The sequence below is a fragment of the Setaria italica genome, chromosome II (genome assembly GCF_000263155.2).
Source record: "Setaria italica strain Yugu1 chromosome II, Setaria_italica_v2.0, whole genome shotgun sequence".
Classification (NCBI taxonomy): Eukaryota; Viridiplantae; Streptophyta; class Magnoliopsida; order Poales; family Poaceae; genus Setaria; species Setaria italica.
The window spans coordinates 45,491,459-45,505,044 of NC_028451.1; the positions used below are offsets into that span (position 1 = coordinate 45,491,459).

Below are 13,586 nucleotides of genomic sequence, written 5' to 3' on the forward strand. Positions count from 1 at the left end.
GTTTTGTGGTGCTGCCTTTCAACTGGGCCAAGTCGAATAAGCACTAGCGCGTCAGCTTTCCATGATGATGGGCCAAGCCAGAGTTATCGGAGCCTCTTCGACTTCTTCGCCTGCGCCTGCCCGCGCACGAGCGGCGCGAGTTCGCGACGTCTTCAGGCTGGTTGACCGCTTCCCTCCGCACCGCCCAACGCCTCGGGAGCACGCACGCACGAACCGTTCCCAGGCTCCCAACCGACCTGCCCCCGTCCCGCGCGTGGTCGGCGAGCCGTCCGTACTCCGTGCCGATGGGGCACACGCCACCGCAGCCGCCCACCCAAGCTGGCGCCGGGAGCTCGGGACGGCCGGGGCGCCGGGCCAGTTCCCGCAGCGCCGCCCAGCCACAGCGTACGGAGCGTGGCGTGGCCTCCCGATAATAAAAAAAGAGAAAGAAAGAAAGAAAAAGTAAAAAAAAAAAGTCCTAGACCCCGCCGGCCGGTTCCGCTGTTTACGCTTGGGGCGCCGGCTGTCCGCGTCCGCACGTTCGTTCCACCACTTTACCCCCGTGTTCTTGCGGAGTGCTACGTGCTACTCGTGCGGACGCGACGTCACCTGCTCCCTGTTGCGTACTACGTGTTGCACGAGTCGAAATGATCACGGGAAGGAACCACAGCTCGCAAGATCAATCAATAATGCGATATGGTGTGTAAACGACGCTGTGTGGGCGTGCCGACTTCTTCTTCCTTGGAAGCAACGGCCGACGGCTGGCCGCGCTTTGCCAACAGGGGCGGGCCACTTTGCGAACTGGCCTCGCTTTCGTTGCCCGTTCCTTTATTCGCAGCAGAACGGAGCGCATGGCAATTTTCTCCCTATAAGAAAATGTGTTTCATGTCCCACGACAACTTTTCTCAGTTTCTCACCCAATCGCCGATCGAAACCGTTACGTGTATGGCCGTGTATAGGCTACTTGACTCGTACTTGATCTGTCGAATAATGTCATTGAAAATACTAGCAATACGGTGTTCTTAAAATAAAATAAACAGCGGATAAGACCATTGAGCTAGTGCCGTGATTTCGTCGGACAAGCAAACCCCAGGCGCACGAAACGGCCGCGGCCAAGACGTGACGTCAGCCGGTCACGCGCACCACACGGCAAACGGGCGAAGGGAGGAAGCGGCCTCCGCGGCCCACTTGGCGGCCGACAGCTGGCCACCCGGACCGCGTCCTACGTGGCGGGGTGGGGTGGGCCCCGCTCCATAATTCACGCCCCCGCGTGGGCCTCGCCAGCGTTCCTTCTCCTGTTAAAAGGCCGCGTGGGCATCGCCGATCACGCGCTGCTGATCAACGGAGAAAGAGGGGGGGGGACGCGGACCTGGATGGAAGCGGGCGGAGGCCGAGGCGCCCACGGCCACGACCGGGAAGCCGCTGAGGGGGAGGACCCGCCGGCGATCTGCCGCGAGGTGCGCGTTCTCTGAGATCGAGCTGGGGATGGGAGCGGAGGACATGGAGAGGGAGATGATAGCTGAAGTGGAGGAAGAGGAGGAGGTGGCGTGCGAGTGCTGCGGCTTCACGGAGGAGTGCACGGCGCCGTACATCGCGGGGGTGCGGGCGCGGTACGGGGGCCGGTGGATCTGCGGCCTGTGCGGGGACGCGGTCGGCGAGGAGCTCGGCCGCGCGACCCCGCCCATCTCCCCCGCCGAGGCGCTGGACCGCCACGCCTGCGTCTGCCGCCGGGGCTCGGCGCCGCCGTCCCCAGCGGGGAGCCCCGACGACCTCATCGCCGCTCTGCGCCTGCTCCTGCGCCGCAGGCTGGGGTCCCCGCCGCACCCGCCGGCGCCGAGGAGGGCGCGCTCCACTCCCAGCAGCCCGAGGCGCGACCCGCTCCCCACCATCGCGTCCTCCGTCGCGGCCGTCGCCACCGCCGGGGGCGCCGGGAGCTCGCTGGCAAGGACGGGGAGCTGCTTCGCCGCCCTCGTCGAATGATAAAAGCTAAGAATGAAGAATTGAAGATGCTGAGAACCAAAAGAGTGAAAAACATCAAGGAATGGTAGTCTCTTGTAGCTCCCGTTTTTCATCGTCTTTTGCAACGCACTGTAATTTTCTGCCATGCTTTTTACCTTTCTCTAGCTACCCGCAGTTAGTAGAATCCAAGCTCAATAAACATGTGTATATATGGGGAAGAGCCACAAACTATATGAGAAATGGAAGTAATTCCACGTTTTTCTCAGGTATGGATCAGTGAATGTACATTCCTGGGTTCTGAATGTTTTCTGCTTTCTTCTGTTTTTCGAACGGTATGATTTGTGTTTCTGCTTCCGCGCTTGTTGTGCTTCCGCTGAGCTCTGTTCTTGTAAAAATAAACATGCTCTGCACTCATGTAAATGACTAAATGTGATGTATCGATATGAAACACGATAATGCACTGTTTGCTTGTACGTGCAAGTCATGCCTTGTTTCCACTCTCGATTCAGAATGGTTTGTGATGGCAGGCCATTTCTGAGTCTTCGGACGGCTGGATGCATTTGGAGGAGCAAGCGATCAGTTCATCCCATTGGCTAGGCACGAGAGCACAGCGACATACGAGTAGTTTTTCGCCGCGCATGGTACACGCGGGCGAGCTCCTCTGACGTTGATGCCGCATCAATCGCCGTCCGTGCATCGCGCGTCTCGCTAGCTGCCTTGCGGCAGCCTCCATGTCCGTGCTGTCACCAATCCGTCCGTGTCCGTGCTGCAGTGCTCCATCCACTGCCATCTCGATCGTTCCTCCTGAAAAGATCTTCTAGTCAGTTTTTTTTCCCCGAGAGAGAAATCTTTTGGTTTAATTAGCGGCTAATCTGTCGGAATTAGCGGCGTTGCCGGAGGCCGAATGTTCGTGCTACGGAGTTGTCGACGTGTCGAGACGACTAGCATTTCATTAGGAAGACTTGGGGATCGTAATCGTGGTGTCCTGGCCTCCTGGGTCAGTCGTCGTGGGCGCCCATCTAAACCCTACTCGTAATCATAGTGTCATCCTCGTTACGAAAAGGCGCCGGATTCGTCGACATCCCGTCGTGTATTGCCGCGGATCCTTCCTTCTACACGTTTTGTAGAATGAATGCATCTCTAGCCATTCCTCGACCTCCATTACTGCTTCTGAGTCCGTGCAATCGTGGAGCTTACCATTAAAGCACCATGATTATTTTTTTGTCGCGTGATAAATTTGCGGTAAGACGAGAATCTTTTGCTCTAATCTTATCACTCCTGCGTGGTAACAGTGAAGGTACTGAAAGTGAGTTTGATGACCATGATTTAGTTCCCTACATATGGTGACATGCTTGGATGGATCCACATCAGCGTGGCCCCCCTAGATGATGTGGACTGAGAATCCATAACAACCAGAACAAGAGGGACGGAATAGTCCATGGCGGCGAATATTTGCCATCTTTCCTTTTTACCGAATCATGATCTGAATGGCAATACAATGATACGGGCAAGTCACTATACAATTCGAGAAAAAGAAAATGCTCGAGCATCTCGACCATAATAAGTTTATAACGCATGCCACAAACCAATTAAGCTAATTTCATTTGACTCGGTGCATTGGGATTATTTGCTCTCGCTTTTGCAACATTTGGGATTTCCAACCAGATGGCGTGAGATGACAGCTTCCCTGCTGAGAACATCATGTTCACGTGTCCTGCTAAATGGAGTTCCTAACCAGCCAATCCGTCATGGGCGAGGATTACGCCAGGGTGACCCATTGTCACCGCTGCTGTTTTTAATTGCCATTCATCCCTTGCAAAGACTGCTCCAGCTGGCGACGGATAGAGGGATTCTTAGCAAAATGAGAGGACGAACACCAGCCATTCGAATCTCAATGTACGCCGAGGACGCGGCACTCTTCATCAAACCGGCAAAACTAGAGGTGACCGCATTAGCTGACCTCCTCACCCTGTTCGGTCAAGCTACTGGGCTAAACACAAATTTCCAAAAATCCACGGTAGTTCCAATCTGTTGCTCAGCATACGACGTCGACGACACCACCTCAGATTTACCGGCAAAAAAGACTCATTTCCTGATTAAGTACCTCGGCCTGCCACTGACCACGACATGACTTCGCCGGGTTGACTTTCAACCCCTGGTGGATAAGACCTGGCAACAACACTGACCGTTTGCTGTTCGCAGCGGCAACCACGATCACCGTTGGTAGTGGTGCGAGAATCTCCTTCTGGGATAGCGCCTGGCTGAATGGTCTTAGGCCAAGGGAGTGGCTCCTTCCGTCTACAAAATCTCCATGAAGAAAAACAGAACGTTAAATGAGACCCTCCACCGGAATGCGTGGATCAGAGACCTCAACCTTCAACATCCAACTTTCAGTGGCAGCTTATTCACTGAATATATGCAGCTCTGGGCTTTGGTGCAGCAGACTAACCTGAGACAGGATACCCAGAATGAGATTGAGTGGAAGCTCACCAAATCAAAATACTCCGCGAGCTCAGCTTATCATGCGCAATTTTTGGGAGCCACCAGTACAAATTTTAACAAGATTATTTGGTCGGGTTTGGGTCCCTCCCAAGTGTAATTTTTTTACATGGCTAGCAATGCAAGATAGATTTTAGACAGCGGACAGGTTAAGCTCTAGAGGGTGGCAACACAATCCGGCTTGTGTACTTTACCGCCAGGTGATAGAGATAGGAAACCATCTGTATTTTGAGTGTAGATACACAAGACACGTCTGGGCGCATATGGCTTCGTAGTCGGCGGTGCCGGACATTAACCCAGGAAGCTGGGAGCGATCTTTTTCGGTCCACGAGTGGAGGATGGCCAGAGCAGTGACCCCAGGTTTGTCCCATAAGGGCTTGAGATCATTATCATTTTGATTGGTTGGTAAGTATGGAAGGAGTGAAACGTGTGTATTTTTAACCGTGTGGAGGCACCCTATCAGTGGTGACCTCTAGAATCAAAAGGACGAAACAGTTAATTGGATCAATGCGGGAGTTAAACATTGCAGTCTTGTAAATAATGCAATTTTTGTTCTGCGTAACTCTTGTAGTGTCTTAGCTTTCTAGCCTTTTCTCCTTTTTAATATATAGCGGACAGCTATCCTGCCGGTTCATTTAAAAAAAAATTCTTACGGATTACGGTGGTGTACTTCTACGTTCTACTCATGGAGGCATGGTCGCATGGAGCACAAGCACGTGCTTCGTTTGGTTTGGAGTAGACGAGTGGTAGCAATCAAGTACGTACGTACCCCTGTAATCCACACTGATGTGTACTAGTAACCCGCGAGGAAGCTAGGAGACAAGTAGACCACTGCCACAGTTGCCGGGGAGCCACTAGCGTCTACTCCTGCAGAACCAACGTGTCAAACAAGGTCAAACAGTGAGCTACGTGCTACGGCTGCCTGCTGCTCACGCACCAGCCGGCAGCATACGTGCTCCTTCCGTCGTCCGGTCCCAGCAAAATGTCCCCGACTCACCTCACGGGTTTCCTGAGCCATCGCCGAGGCCCCATTCTCTAGCCGTCTAGGCTCCGGCTCCGGCGATCTTCCCGGTCGCCTGTCCCTTTCCGCGGTCGCTGGGATCAGTAGCCGTGCGTTGGGGCCCTGGCGCGGTCGTCTCGGACAACAAATCATTGGTGGTGCCGCCTCCTGCTGTCCCGGAGCCCGGGCCAATCGCCGTCTCTCCAGAGTAGGTTTCCGATCAACTGGCGAGGCTCTCCAGCATGTGCAGCCGCTTCTCACTGCTCCTGCTGCAATAGGATTCTGAATCGGAGCTCGAGGCCCCTTTCCAAGACGACAGCACGGCTGTGCTGCCTGAGCGGCCGTTCGGAATTTGGTTACAGGGATTGGGGTTCACATTTAACCACTCGGCGCCTACTACACGAAAACATGCAGAGGGGACGGGTGCCTTTCAGTGAGGTTGGGAGCTAGGCGTGCGCATCGGGCGCCCTGTTTGGTGACCGCAACCGTTGCGGCGAGTCGGCGACCGATCCATCCGCTGCTCACCCACCCGTCGACCGTCGTGGCGCAGCGGGGCGAGCCGTGCATGCCAATAATTGGGGCTAGATAAGAATAGAACCTCCAGGACGCTTCTAGATCTCTCTCTGCAGGCTGCAGCGGTAGCACTTGAGGGACTCCGGCGATAACTGCAGCCACAAGAAAGTAAATGGCCAAGTCCGTAGAGCCCGTCCTGATCGTCTCCGCGCGATGCGGACGAAGCGAGGATCAACCTGGAAAGGTTTGAGCCCGAGGGGAGCAGGACGAGACAAACACTTTTGAAAATTCCGATGCCTTGCCGCACCACGGCGTGGCGTGCGTGGGCCAACGAGAACAAGCAGAAAGCGAGCCAATAATTGAGGCGGCTGCGCGCAGCGCATCTTGTCCGGCCGAGAGGGAATCGGGGCTTGGCCTGCCTAGGAAATAGAGCGCATCATCATCCATCCATCAATCAGATAATCACCGCAGCTCGTGCCAAGAAAAAAGAGAGAGAGAGAAAGGCCAGGAGGGTGCTGCGTCTTCGAAATGCAGCTGCCACTGCCTGCCGGAGAAGAGGGGCACACGTGTGAGGCTGAGGCCGCCATGCCGGTCCTTCAGCTTGGGCTTGTGCCCAGGTCAGGTGACACCGTGACAGCGTGTGCGTACGTGCTACACCCTACACTGCTACTCGGAGTAGCGTGGCAGCACGTGCCACAGCGAACGACGCATGTGAGTCATCGGTCAGACGGACAGGATGTGATCGTGATGTGACGTGGCGCAATAGATGATCGATCATTGTACTGGCAGTGCTGTACCATTGCCGGTCTGTGACCTTGGCGTTGGCGTGGTAGTGGGCAGTGGCCAGCAGGGAGCGCGCCGTCATGAGGTGCAGACGTGCAGTGCAGGAACATGAAAGGAACCTTGTGCTCCTCACTCTTCGCATCAGTGCCGGGAAATCTCTCTTATTCTTCGCAGAATAATTGAACGGTTCTTATTCTTCGCATCAATTGCCACATGTCGAAGTTTATCAGTTCAAAGCTTTCCCAGAGAGATAGAGAAGGTACAGTACTCACACTGTAACATAGATGGAACTAGTCAACTGCCATCCAAGATAACTGCACTGCCGCAAGCCTGAAAGCAGGTTACGGAGAGTTTGGAAAGTAAACAGGGCGATCCAGCAAAACGTTCTGGAGTGCTGTAAGAGATCCAGCTACTTCTTACCTGGCTTTGTATATGCTATCAGTTAACCAAGGGTATACTACAGACAAAAGATGAAAAGATTATGTACAAGTCATCAGAAATGAAACATGAACTCCACAAAGCAAGCACTTATACCTACAACTGTAGCTAGCTTGACCAAAAGAGTAGGGTATCCATGGCAAAACTGACAGGTCAACTGACATCAAGTGGTAGCAGATCATGATGAGGGCGCCATGTTCAGACAAACAGGTAGCTTCATCTGATGTAGGCGACATGGCCGAACTTGGCCGCCGGGACCGAGCACTCGAACCTCTTCCCGATCATCTCCACCACCCCGCTCAAGAACACCTTCATGCCGCGCGCGATGCCGGCATGAGCAGCCGACCGCCGCTTCCCTGTCTTCGCCGCCCCCGCCGCTGATGAACCGGCAAGGTCGTCGTCATGGCCGCCATCCGCCGCGACGGCCTTCACCCCACCCTCAAGCCAAGGCAGCAGCTGCAGCTGTTGGAGCGCCATCTCCCTGCCACCGCGGGAACAAGAAGACGATCCTCCAGAGGTAGCACCATCCATTCCGGCGGCCGGATCACAAGGTCACAGTGCGTGCATGTCTGGGTGCGGTCTGCAGGGGATCGGAGCGCGGGGCTTTATTTAAGGGCGAAGCGATCGTGACGCGATGCAGGAAGAGGCTTCTGCATGGGTGCCGACTGCAGGCCAGACGAGGCCAATGGCGTTCGGACGTCGGCGCCGTGCCGGGTCGCCGGCTGCGAGCGAGCGCCGGACAGCGACGCGTGAGACGACTTGGTGCTGGACACTGGGCGCATTCCCCGCTCGCTGATTTCAGCGATAGGCTTATCAACAGCAAAGTCAGAATTCAAGAGCTGAAGCACGTCATCCGTCCGGATAACTACAGCAGATCTGAAAATTGTTCATTTGGATATTGAAATGGGGAATTGAACTCAAATCTTTATAATTCGGTTCATTTATCCAAACTAAGCTGTTTCTTCTCTATGTTGATGTAAAAGTATTGTTCCAAGCGATCACATCCATAAGGCATCACATCTTCAGGACAAAGATTCATTTTGTACTCTTTTTCTTGTTAGTCAACAAATTGCAATATACAGAGCGAAATAGAACGGAGGATGCCAATCACTGCTCAAGAATTGTACCCTCTTGTCACATGCCCATGGCCTGCACACATGTTTTTGTGCAATTCTTTTGCAGCTTCGTCTGAAGACAAGCATACATGTGTAGAGAACAGAAAGCTTCCGGTGTATAAATTGCTCTAGTTTTGAGCCACACTCTGCATCTCACTGTAACAACAGAAAAGAAAATAAAAACCCAATGAAATTTACAGGGATGCATATAATCCTAACCAATATCACCTCGCCATCTCATATGTACACACACGCATGCACTGCACACAAACGGCTCGAGCACGGTCGACGTGTCACGCCTTCTGCTCGGCCGGCAGGTGCCACACCCAGAACTCCTCCTTCTGGCCGGCGCCGCCGCGCTTCCTGGGGCTCGCCTTCGGCGACATGGGCCTGCGCCGGCGGACGTCCTTCCTCGGCGTCCGCTCCTTCTTCTCCTCCGCCGCCGCCGGCGTCTCCGTCGCCGCCACGAAAAGCACCACCGGGCCAACTGGTCCCACTGGCCCCAGGGGCACGTCGTCCTTGAGGCTGAGCAGTGGCTCCAGGGCCTCGACGACGGCGGACATGTCCGGCCGGTTCTTGGGGCTGCCGCTGAGGCACCGGTACGCGACGAGGGCCGCGCTCTGGGCCGCCTGCGCCGAGTACTGGCCCTCCATGGCCGGGTCCATGATCCGGGCCAGCTTGAGCGGGTCCTTGAGGCACGGCCGCGCGTAGTCCACCAGGTTCTGCTCCCGGCTGGGCCGCGTCTTGTCCACCGACCGCCGGCCCGTCAGGATCTCCAGCAGCACCACGCCGAAGCTGTACACGTCGCTCTTCGCCGTCAGGTGGCCCGTCATGATGTACTCCGGCGCCGCGTAGCCGTGCGTGCCCATCACGCGCGTCGACACGTGGGTGTCGTCGCCCTCCGGGCCGTCCTTGGCAAGCCCAAAGTCTGACAGCTTCGCCTTGTAGTTCTGCACATATGGATCGAGTTCGTCGTCAGCGATTTGGCATCTCATTGTTGCTGACCTATGTAGGCCTTTTTAGGCCCATCTGAGGCCCTGACCATTATATTAGTCCACAGTGCTATGTTTTCCTTTTTATTTTTGTATTTTCTCTACCAATTGGATAAAATAAAGCGGCACGACATTATAGACTAGGTATTGACACATGCGATTAGTGATCATTTTTTAATATGGAAATTATCAGATAGCTCAGTCATTTTAGAGCTTGACTTGCGGTTTCAAGCTCTAGAGTCTAGAACACTGAATGTCTGAATCAGAGAAATCTCTGAAGTCTGAACCTACTACAGTACTCCATTGAAAAGCTCTTGTGTTGTTTACTGCTAGATACTAGTCCAACAACGTATGACGCACGGCCTGACACCGTGTACGCAAAAGTAGTTCATCAAAGATGACATGTCAAGTTGCACAAACAACTCACCGAATCGAGCAAGATGTTGGAGGCCTTGAAGTCACGGTAGATCACCGGCTTCTCTGCGTCGTGGAGGAACGCCAAACCCTTCGCGGCGCCTACTGCAATGTTTAGTCGGGTTGACCATGGCAGCACGGCAGGAATCTCTGCAGAGATATCACAGAAAATTCAGTAGGATCTTCACAACTTGATCTTTCTTTTTTTTTAAATGAACTAGGTAGAAGAGTTGCCGATTATATTCTCAGATTGGCCAATACAACAAATGAAAAAAAAATAGATCTCAAGCTACAATGAAAGTTTATTGTTCTGCATGCATCATCAGACATTCAGACAGGATGGGCCTATCAGTATTATTGCACAAGGGTTTCAGGAAAAGAATAGTGGTTGCCAGTAGTAGACGAGCTTATCGCCGGGTCTCTAGAATTTTGATTTGTTTTTCTACATAGGTTATCTAGAACTACATGTATATGACAACGTAGGGATGGATCCAGTCAACGCGTTGGGCGATTTCCTTATGACCAAGAACAGATCAATCAGCGTTCGACATTGATCTAGCAACTATACGTGACCTCACTAGCCTTTGACCTCTGAACTCTGTCTCTATGCGGTGTGTTGTGCAAGCTAGCAGCCCAGCACGAATGCTCAGTTCCGCATGCGGCAAATTCAATAATAACAATGCGAATTGCCATGCTTCTTGCATTTGGTCAGATCGAACTCGGAAAGCTTGGAAGGTGGTTGAAGGAAGGGAGGAAACCCAGTCCACCATGAAATGAATATACATCTACTAAAACGATTTGAAATTTTCCGCAATCACCAACTTGAAATAAAGCTTTGTTTTCTTCCCCAATAATTCCCCTGATTTTGTGAGCTGAATGGTTAGGTTAGGTAAGAACCCAATTTTCCTGCTAACCATGCCAAGTCAACACTGACGAGACTTGTCAACCTCGTCTCACATCATCACTGGATTTACTGCAGCCGGCATTGCGGCGGTTCGAATCTATCGTCGTCCAAAATCAGCGATGGCAATTTGGCATTTCAGCGAGGTATTAAGCTCGAGCAACTAGTACTAATCGGTTACTATTAGTGGCATGGTTATAGAGATCGATGGAGAGTGTACTCACGTTTGAAGAGGTGGTTCTCGAGGCTGCCGTGCTCCATGTACTCGTAGACGAGCAGGCGGTGCTCGTCCTCGCAGCAGTAGCCGACCAGCTTCACCAGGTTTGGGTGCCGGAGCTGCCCCAGGAAGATCACCTCCGCCTGCGCCCAACAACGAAAAACACGTCAGGATCACCGTGCCCGCGTCCATATTTTCGTTTGCCCCATCGAGATTATGCGCGCGCGGGTGCCGCCGGAACCCGGACGAACCGTCGCGATCGCTCAACCACCCGCACCCCTCGGTGCTGGCTTCCGCCACACATGTCCGCGTCTCATTGCCCGCCGAGATATTTCCAAGCCCCCGCGCGGCCAATCATGTCGTGACATGCGCGATACTATTTCAAACCTATTTTTTTAGTAAATTATACTAGTAGAAATCAATATATTGAACTAACCTTGATATCCTAGGAATTGTATTAGATTAGATTGATTATAACATGTTGCTTCCTTGAGATTTATTATGATGTAATTCTTCTTCATCTGGAAGCAAACTACTCCTGCTGGCTATCTTGAATTAAAGATTTGGGTTTTCTATGGGGTTACTCAACGGAATATCGAACTGTACTTTATCTAAAATGTGGTTACTCAAGGCTGCAGTTGCACCAGATGTCATGCCATGAACTGGCTTGATGGTTGCCATAAAGATTGGGCTTAGTGATCCTTGTAAGGGAACTGACCGGCTAGCTTCGGCTCACCACAAGATCACTCTTTTACTACAAGAAAGCTTCAGACGACCGGGAGTCCCTTTTTTTTTTATGTAGACAAAATCTTTTGGAGACTACGACTCTTGTAAGGAAGCTATGCTGTCGATCTAGAAGGCGGAGTACAAGTACTAGCTAGAATCTCAATTGCGGGTAGCTTGCTAATCATTGCGCGCGGAGTGATAATCAGGACACGTGGCATGATTAGACGGGGCGTACGGGATCGATGAGAGGAGGAAGGACGCAGAAGAGAGAGGGGGCACGTACCAGCCACTCCTTGTGGCCCTGCGCGCCCTCGGGGTCCCAGAGCTTGACGGCGATGGCCTGCGCCTTGAGCCCCTTCTTGACGCCGTCGGCGACGAAGCCCTTGTAGACCGGGCCGAAGCCGCCCTCGCCGAGGAAGTTGCCGGAGACGAAGCCGCGCGTGGCGTCCTTGAGCTCGGCGACGCTGAACACGTGGAGGTTGGACCCCACCAGCGACACCGACAGGTCCTGGTCCGCCGCGCCACTCAGGTCCGTGAACGACAGCCGCCCGCCGCCCGGCCGCACCTTCCGCTGCTGCCTGCTGCTGTCCCCCTTCGCTCCTCCTCCGCCGCCGAGGCAGCCGCCCAGCAGCGACCTCCACGCCGACGCCTTCTCCTTCCTCGTCGTCCTCATCGACCAACCGCCGGAGAGCGCAGCAACGGTGTCGGAGCGCGCACGTACGTTTCCGCGGCCGCGCGCGAGGCAGCTCAAAAGCGAGAGGAAAAGGCCGCGGCGATCTCAGTTGTTGCGTGAGCCGCGAGGGAGGAGGAGACTTGAGGCTGAGAGGAGAGGTGGTGGGGTTTGTTTGTGCTGCGACGGGGCGCGCGGTGGATATATAGACACGGGGGGGCGCGGGGCCGTGCGCCAAGCCACGCCGCGCCACGGGGGGAGGGGGCTCTCTGGTCGGGGCGGCATCATGTTGGTCGGGGGTGGGTTCGAGCGGTGTGAGCTCGGAATGGGTTATACAATTCGTTGCTGTCGTTGTTGCGGAGTTTCAATGCGGGTTTCTTGACAGTTTTGGGGCCTGTTTCCGTGTTTGAGTTTTGGAACGTGTACGGTGTCCTCCCTACCTACTTCGCGGGTCTGACTTGCGTTGCGAGAGATTAGGTAATGCGTTTGATTATTAGCAGTGTCTGGTTAATCATCCGGGATTGTTATGTCTGGAATTGGAAATTTGGGATGCAAGCAAAGCTCGGTCAAGTTACAGGAATGGAAGAAGAACTGGCGGATCGATCACCGATCCGTTCAAAACTGCAGTAGTTCTGGTGAAGGATGGGACCGTGCTCAAGGCAGGGGAGTTTTTACACCACCAGAGCAGGGCTGCGATCAACCAACCCAACCACCGCCGGTACGTACGAGATGTACAGTATGATCTGTGGCGAGGCTGTACCCACGCGTCCGCCGGGGTGTGGGGGTCTTTCTTTAGGATCATCACCCGTGCGCGCCGTGTCCTGCTCGACGGATCGTGCGGCACCAACACACGGTCCGGGCCACCGTGGCCACACGCCCGAACGAACGCGCACTCCCGCGACAGGTCCGGCAAAAAGACGCCCGGTCGATCAACTTGCGTAAAAAAGCGCATTTGACGAATGCGCGCCGCGCCGCCGGCCGCCGCCGAAAAGGCGGCCACGATGCTCTCTCCCTCTCCATGCATGTACCATGCTATCCACACAACGCACGGTGCTCTGAATTTCGATGCCCTCCATGCATCGCTCAGTAGTCAGTGCAAAACGAGGGAAACAGGGAGCGCCCTCAGCCTGAGGCCTGACCGCCTGAGCTCGAATCGGCAGTCCTCGGTTTCTCACCGAGCTCCTTTCGGTGATGCGCCGCGACGGAGGCATCGATCAGCTGATCGCGCCCGTCGGAACGGAGAGCGGCTCGAGCACACGCACGCACGCACGCAGGACCGCGGGAGGGAGCATCGGGCATCAGCGCCCGTCGGTCGGTCCGCGTCCGGGGCCCCGCGAGAAATTCCTGGTCGGTTTGGAGCTTTCCTTCCTGGGGATGCTT

General features: G+C 54.3%; 2 protein-coding genes across 2 annotated transcripts; one reads left to right on the forward strand and one right to left on the reverse strand.

Annotated features, from left to right (window-relative positions):
- Nucleotides 1–1,292: 1,292 nt before the first annotated feature.
- On the forward strand, nt 1,293–2,411 carry LOC101757381. The gene has a single exon (XM_004958234.3). It carries the CDS (start codon nt 1,465–1,467, stop codon nt 1,957–1,959), a length of 495 nt encoding a protein of 164 aa, XP_004958291.1. The 5' UTR covers nt 1,293–1,464; the 3' UTR covers nt 1,960–2,411.
- A 5,905-nt stretch (nt 2,412–8,316) lies between these two features.
- LOC101758193 (serine/threonine-protein kinase RIPK) lies at nt 8,317–12,354 on the reverse strand. Its single transcript, XM_004958236.4, has 4 exons — nt 11,820–12,354; nt 10,818–10,953; nt 9,706–9,842; nt 8,317–9,236 (listed from the first exon to the last, which is right to left on the reverse strand). Exons 1-4 carry the CDS (start codon nt 12,207–12,209, stop codon nt 8,580–8,582), a joined length of 1,320 nt encoding a protein of 439 aa, XP_004958293.1. The 5' UTR covers nt 12,210–12,354; the 3' UTR covers nt 8,317–8,579.
- Nucleotides 12,355–13,586: the final 1,232 nt, after the last annotated feature.